At 39.2% G+C, this 8035-nt stretch overlaps 1 protein-coding gene across 1 annotated transcript; it reads right to left on the reverse strand.

Annotated features, from left to right (window-relative positions):
* Nucleotides 1–879: 879 nt before the first annotated feature.
* On the reverse strand, nt 880–2596 carry LOC110964522 (regulator of G-protein signaling 21-like). Its single transcript, XM_022213290.2, has 5 exons — nt 2426–2596; nt 2275–2334; nt 2126–2187; nt 1868–2034; nt 880–1767 (listed from the first exon to the last, which is right to left on the reverse strand). Exons 1-5 carry the CDS (start codon nt 2506–2508, stop codon nt 1582–1584), a joined length of 558 nt encoding a protein of 185 aa, XP_022068982.1. The 5' UTR covers nt 2509–2596; the 3' UTR covers nt 880–1581.
* Between the last annotated feature and the right edge of the window lie 5439 nt (nt 2597–8035).

Consider the following 8035-nt stretch of genomic DNA (forward strand, 5'->3'; position numbering starts at 1 on the left):
GCAAAAACATGAAAATGTAAAGAAATGTTATAGTGTCTGACTGTGTGGAATAGACACACTTTTTAGCCTTGGGTCAGTTTGAACAGAATAAAAGGGGAAGCTACATATTTAAAATGAAAGGAATAAGCCTATTCACCTTCTTGCTGAAGCTGGATGAGAAATCTCTAAAGGAAACCGTATAAAATCCAAACACTGACCGTTAACTTTTCAACCCTACCAGGCGTTTGTCACTTTTGCTGCCCTTGAAAAAAATAAAACACCTCAACTGAAGCTGGAAAGTTTCTCTGTTTTTGTACAAGTCAGTTCCAAAAATACAGGCAAATGGTATTGGCTTTGAATAAGCCTCTTTTCATAAATAATAATACACAATAAAAACCTAAACATGATATTTAGTTAACTTTAGACCTGCTTACATGTGGAATTTTTACTTGTGAAATGAACAAGGCTAATTTTTCTTTCATTTTTGTGTGAAGTGAGGTCAGCTGTGGCTTCATGTTCACAGCTCAGATTTGAGAGAAAGTATTGATCTTCTCATCTTTAACAGATGAGCATATTTCCCAAAACGATGTCTAATGATTGGAATATATAAACACAGACAAGGACACACAGAGTCAGACGTGCCAAGACTGTGCTGCGTTCACCACTGCAGAAAACATGACTATGTTTCCCACTGAGCTGCTGTAGATATTTCTAAACTCAGCCAAACCACTTGATAGTAAATATCGCAACTGTGAGTAAGTGTATGAATGAGTAAAGAATCAAATGAATTAAGTGGTGACTAGTTTCCTTTCTGGACTCATCAGAGTTCATTTGTGGCTGTCTGATAAAAAACAGATGTTTTCACGTTGTGTATTTAAAAGTCATGATCTTACACATCTGTGACGTAAATGTAAGATTTTTATTAAATACAGAATTCCAGTATAATATTCTCATTCACAATGTTTTCACAAGCTTGAATGCTTTATCAATATATAGCTTATAACACATGCTTAACATATCAGTTCAGCAGGTCAGCACTGATGTCACAATGAAAAAATCTTACATGCACAAGTCTGAATATAAAATATCCACATCTAGATTGGATCTGCATATTTATGACTCTAGTGAGATAACATCATCAGAGGTGATGTGTGAATCTACCAGCTTGTGCACTTTCATCTTGGGTGGAAGGTGTTTTTTGCACCACATTCACTTCCTGGTGTCTCACACAGAAAGTCCCTCGCATTTTCATTACCTAATCGTAGCATCTCTGGGAAGTCCTTTACTTTACAGATAATTTCACAGCAGCTGCTTTTTAATTAAGTAGAGTCATTTTTAACCCGGATGCCTCATTTCCCATCATCCTGTCTGGTTCTGAGCAAGCTCTCCTCAGCTTTTTTTCACTGCAGAACCAGCTGCTCCTCTCTTCTAACAGTCGTATGAGGTCAAAGCTAACCACAACTGAGAAGGACCGCATGAATGTATTAGAAATGTTTGGTGTTCATGACCACAAACACAACTTCTCTCAGGTAATCCAGCATTTTTGGGCACAGCTTTACAGTCCAGCTTCTACAAACGCAAAGTCTCTGGTGTCTGTTCTTTTTACATCTTCACTGATTCGGATGTGGAGTCCAGTAAAGTCCTGTAAATGTCAGACTTGAGGAAACGTGGGTAGGAATCTCTCTCCATCAGCCCGTAGACGATCTTTTGGGCATCATCGAAACACACCGCGGAAGGCGCCATAATGTTCCGCCTGATCACCTCCCTGGTCTTGTGGTCAATGTTTATCTGAAAACAAAGGAAACACGATGAGCGTCAGTTAAAAACGAAAGCAGTAGTAGCAGCAGTGCTGTAAATCTGTCTAAATGATTAAAAACTCTGCAGGTACCTCTCTGGGAGCCTCGGCTTGAATGTAGCGTTTGAAGATCTTTTTGGCCCTGGAGGACATCCTGAAGGATGATTTGATCTTCTTATAGTCCTCACACACCACCCAGAACTCAATGTTTTCATCACTGAATTCTGACTTCAGGAAGGCCTGGAATATGCTCATTCCATCTGAACAAAGAAACAAGCTGCAGTTAGCCACTGTTTGGGCAGAACACATGCTGAGAGACTCGACTGTGGAGCAACATATTGATTAACTTACATTTCGATGATAGAAGTCTGTCTAGTGAGCTCGACCACTGGGACATTTCCTCAAAACAAAGCCTGCAAGAGAAGGATTCACTGTCAGTCACACATAAAACAAACACATCAGCAGTGTAGATGTTTAATTTACAGTTTTATTTCACTTACCCGTCACTGTTAGTGGCTTGAGTCGATCGAGACTGCAGCCGAGACTTCAGGTTTCCTCCCCTGGTAAACCAAACAAACCAGCATGTCTTATTTCACATTAAAAAATAACATTATCAGATGGTAAGCATGGATTAAAAGAATCAAGGTTTACCTGTGTTTTCCCGCCTTTTTGTTGTCAGTGTCCATGCTGAGGTGCTGCAGCTCCCTGGGTGGGGATGTGACTAGGCTTGGCATGGCAACGATGCTTTGTGGATGTGTGACTGTACGTGTTGCTGCTCTAACACAGTTATGAGATCTCTAACTGTGTCTGTTTCATGAACCCGCAGCGTCCCCTTTTATATATATGCAGAAGTACTGAAATGAGGATAGCGAGCAGCGTCACAACATCGCTCTGAGCTAACCACAAACAAAGAGGAAGTTGGGGATGACGCAAACGTACAAGCAAACTGATGGCAAACAGCTACAGCTGTGTGTTCGTACTGTACTTCAGCGCGATCAGTGCTTGCTTGTTTTAAAGTCTGAAGATGCAAATACGCCAGTGGAAAATACAGCAGCAGATATGCAAACGCTTCAGTCTATGTTCCATTTTGTCCTCCAAACTCTGGCTCTCTTTCAAGTTTTGGAAGCTTTTTGTGAACTACAACTGAAACTATTGTAGCATTCACTGAAGTATTTTTTTTAAAAAGTCTCCTTTAGCTTTGTGGAGCACTCGTATCTGGAGGTTCATGCCACCTGTAGAGCTAATTACTCACTGTAACAGCAAGTACTCCCTTTGAAAGAAGAAATGGCATACTCTTATTTTTACAGATGAAAATATTAACTAGTATGCACAAAATGCATCCTCCACAAGTTCAGTACAAACAGGAATTTTGCTGTCCAGACTGAGAGCATTTGTCACAATGGGGTGGTGCAGTTACTTATTATTTTGGTTTATAATTGTACAGTTAATAGTATTTTTTTTGGTCACTGACTTATCATTTGCTTATGCAGACAAGACTATCATGTAGAAGTGCATCCAGTCTCATATGCAACATTAAAGTACAGTATTAAAATGTTTGGTAGAATTGTGCTTCTTCATTTGTTAATCAGATAATTACAATATAGGTTACATAAGACGACACACGCCAGACTTTTAGGACACCATCTGACCTTTTGTTTCTTGCTATCGGTTGCAGGTTCTGCTTTAGTCTAGCATTGTTAAGATTTTTTTTTTTGAGAGAGTTGTTCAAAGTTGGTTTCATTTCTGCAGTCTAGAGTCTGTAAAAGAGCTTCAGCTAAATTAAACCTACATCATACATGCATTAGCTAAGGTGGGAACAGAGAAATGTTTCCACAATAAAGTCCTGCCAGAGGAAAGTGGGTTAGTATGAGAAGTAGTTTTAGAGTAAGTGTGCAGACCTCTAACAGTCTTCACTATTGGTTTTGTGGGACGGAGATACTTAAGTCTGGTGGCTCAGCATGGCCTCATATGATCTCTACCCTTTAGCTGCAAAATGCTAGAAAAGCATTAACTAACCCGAAGCGATGCATCAATATTTGATTTTTGTGCATTCAAAGTGTCTCCTAGATATGACTCTGTAATGGACTTTACTCAGCTGCTGACTTTATGACTCTTTTCTTCTTTTGCTGCTATTATGTCGCTGCATTTACCATTATCCTGTAATTTTCTCTGGAGGCTATTGTGGCAGCTGTTCAGCAGAAGTTCAGTTCGCTCTGAGGATGTTTGCACATTATGGTGTGATCAAATTAAACTCTGTGTGTTGTTTGGTTTCATAAATCTCTCAAGATTTCTCTCCCACTCACTTAACACGTCTGGAAATGACTGTTTCGTTGGTTTTTTTCAATGTTTGTTGCTCATGCTACTTTAGCATGCGGAACTCACTGAAGACGTTATGCAGCCGGTTCTTAGGGGCTTTCTGACCATTCTTGTATCTTGTCTTATCTCTTTCAAAAACACAGACTTGAACATTTCCTCTGCAGCAGACTTCCATAATGTCTTTCTTTCCATTTCACACCTTCATACCATTTTTTAGCCTTTGACAGTGAAGGCAGACAGGAAACACGGGAGGAAACAGAGGGGGATGGCTTGCTGCAAAGGTCGCTCTCCGGAACCAAACCAGGGCCGCAGTGGTTACGTGGTGTCAGCCTGAGACCACTGAGCCGCCTCCATGTTTCCATTCAGATAAAGTCGAAGCTCATAGACTTAGAACATTGAATGAATTGTCCGTCACACATGTAAAGTAAGATTGCCTGAAGGCTCTGGTGTGACACTACCAAAAAATCTGTATCTGAAATCTGATCAGTTACTCACCACCAATGAGCGCAACAGCTAATATCATCATGTCTTTTCAACTGGGTCACTGTAGCTGCCCCTCTTTTACAGTAAAAGTTCTTAAGAGTTTACTTTTAACTTCTGCTTTTTAGGTGACCAGAAACTTTCACATTTCTCCGGACCTCTAAAGAGTATTTAAAATTCCCCAGGAACGTGATAAGTCCTTTTTTATGGCTTTATATATGTCTCAGTTGCAGTTCTCTCTTTTTTGCTTTATGGTTTTATCTGACTGAGTTCCAGTAATCTAAGTAATAACATACTAATCAGAAATTTCCAAGATTTGAAGGAGGAAACTGCTGTAGGTCAAGTTCTGTTTTTTTAACATGACTGCTTTCCAGACATGGGTCATGAGTTACCCACGGTGTCATTCCTACTTTAGAAGTTTGTAGTGAATTAAAACTGAGATGCACTGACGATCTCACCCAATGTCAGCCCAGATATGCTCCCGAGGACAAAGCAGGTCTAGCTAATGGATGGATGTATATGAATTAAAGGCACTTTCCAGCACCAGCACCTCTATCGGTAGCTTAAGAAATACACTGTAGCAGTTAGCATGGACACTGCTTCAGTTACATAATGTCTAAAAACCCTATTTATCATGAAAGTTCCTGATTTTTGATGATTTGCACTCTACACAATGCAGAAAAACGGAACTATTTTCAGTTAACATTGTTGTTTGCTGGAATTTTCTCCACTCAGAAGCGTGTAAAATGTTAAACTGCGAAAATACAGCAATTCATAGTCGTCTGCCATAAAAATGTGTCCAGGTGTCTCTTTACCTGCAAGTCTTAGGATCAATAGCTTCAATGTGCAATAATGAAGCAAATGTAAGTGTGAATCACAGTTCAACACTGGCATCCTCAGACGCTGATTAATTTACTGTTTAAAGGTCGCACTAGGGAGCAAAAGAGCCTCAGTCTTTTAGACCCCTTAGACTCTGAGCTGAGACCGACTCTGTGAGAATGTGATTAGGCACGTAGCTGAATGCTAATGTCTGTAATGTCACACGCTGAGGTGAAGCAGGTGTACTGTTTACCTGTTTACCGTCTCAGTTTTGCATATTGGCAGAATCTATCCAGCCAATGATGAGGCAAAAACCATAAATGCTGCGTCCCGTCAATGTTTGAAGGAAGTTATTAAAGAGTTGGTAGGATTTGTCCTAGTTATTGAGATGTATTAGTTTTGATGCACTGACAGACCAACAAAAAGCCTACCTGACCTACCTACCTATAACTCTTTGCTTCAGAAGTCTTATATTTTCTTGTAGCAGAAGTCTTATATTTTCTTGTAGCAGTTTCACTTTATGTTGTGACCAATAATTTTATCTTCTCTTGATTTATTTGAAGTAAATGCATTTTACTCTAAATGCCATCCAGTCTTTGCTAATGTATTTTATTTTATGTTTGGCTAATTTTACAATGAATCTGTACTTAAAACTTAAAAATGGCTACATTTTGATCTAAGTTTGGTAGCAGTAGATGCAGGAATAATGTTGACTGTGAAGCCTACACGCAGTCTGTATAAGATTGTTGTGAAGCAACAGTGTTCTGCTGTTGCTTCACAACAAAGATCATATAATTTATTGTATGTGTGTGGGTTTAACCATTGAAAAAAATCAATGAAATGAATTCATAAATAAACATTGAATCGAGGCAGAATTATGTATATCATACTGAGTAAAGTTGTACTACAGCTTGTTTGGTTTACAAGCTGCAGGCTTGGTGTATAAAATGTACATAACCTCAAGAGTTTAAGTACCCATAGTGAACTGCTCCTGAGATAAGTGTTGTTTGTGACATTGTTAGTCTGCCTGCCAGGAAATGTGTGGTGTGTTTGGACGCAGATGTTAATGACTGCGTTGACTGTTATCTCATTTTCTGTATCGGTTGCAACACCCATCTGTGAATTTCCTCCATCAACTGCTGTCACTGTGAGAACCAGAATTTCACTCAGTTTCTATAATTTTGCTGTCTTCCTCACTTCCTGAATGTAACATCCTGTAGTGTTTTTGACTCATAGAAGCAAGTGCAGATTAAACTCCAGGTTTATCAAGTGCTATATTTCTGTACAGTACCCGATGAACTCAACCTTCCTCCCACAGAGAGGTGAGTACAACCAGACTTGTCTCAACTGGAGGAAGTTGTGGTGAGGTGTCTGCAGAACACACAGCAGTTTTTGCATGAAACACATATGAGACACCTCTTAAAATAAGTCTGCATTTGGTGCCACCAACACAAACTGAACAAAATGTTCTAACCCACAGCTGTCACATGGAGACACCGGGCTGTGTCTACTTCCACTTTCTAATCAGAAAAAAACACACCAGACCATTACTGCATTAAGTTTGCAGGACTTCATGCATTCACATTAGTTTAGTTTCTATTTTGCTCATATGAACATCTCCGATGTGAGCTGGCTCCCTTTTGTGGGTCTGAACATTGTGTCTCAAAGCCTGCTGTATTGTGCTCTTTTGTATTTGCATGCTTTTTTGCATAGACTATTACACAAGCTTGTAAAAGTTCACCATGCTCCATCCAGAAAGCAAACAAAAAAATGAACAGATACAATGGAGAATACTTTCTCATACTATCTAATACTAGCTAAAACTCGACTACACTCATTTTACCTGAAAGGAGATTTCAAAAAAGGAGACTGGACTCAGTTAGAGAGGATTTTTTTAAACCAAGCTGCATTTTGAATCGCCTTTGATACTGGTTCATGATGAATGAACTCAACTGGCAACATGAAACAAACTAAATTGCCACCGAAAGTGTACACCCACTATCCTGCTTGTGGCATTTCAGGCAAATTTAACTCAAGGCAGAACTGAATCATGCCATTTCTCAGTGCACCAACGTCTTCTAACTGTAGCTGAAATATTGCAGAGACACAAAGAGAGGAAGTGTAAAGTGGGTTTTCCACGGTTGTACCTGCTTTTAGATCCTGAGTGATGTTGCTGAAGAGACTCTATTGCCATCTGGTGTTTGAGTGACCAATGACCATAATACATTTAATGGACAAAGTCTCTCCTGACAACAACAAAGATGATTTGCATTACATTCAAAAGGACCACACCCCAAATCTCACTTCGCTGAACATATTTTGTGAGGATTTTGGGAAAACTTCAACGCAAACAGACAAGAAAAGATTTAATGGAGCCAAAAACTAAGGCAGAAATGTAACAATATTTATTTTGCATATGAAAGCAGAAAGTTCTCAGAGAATATTAGCATTCATATTGGCATAATCGATTAGATAAAGGGCTGATAATACTTTACAATGCAGGGGTTCTGTTTTATCATTAACGTTAAGCGTTGAAGGACAAAAAAAGATTATCAGTCAGAAGAATTATGTGCACAATCTCTCTCTCTCTTTTTTTTTTTACTTTGACATAATCAAAGAGATAAAGTATAATACAAGCTGCAAATT

This window comes from Acanthochromis polyacanthus, chromosome 9 (assembly GCF_021347895.1).
Source record: "Acanthochromis polyacanthus isolate Apoly-LR-REF ecotype Palm Island chromosome 9, KAUST_Apoly_ChrSc, whole genome shotgun sequence".
NCBI lineage: Eukaryota > Metazoa > Chordata > Actinopteri > Pomacentridae > Acanthochromis > Acanthochromis polyacanthus.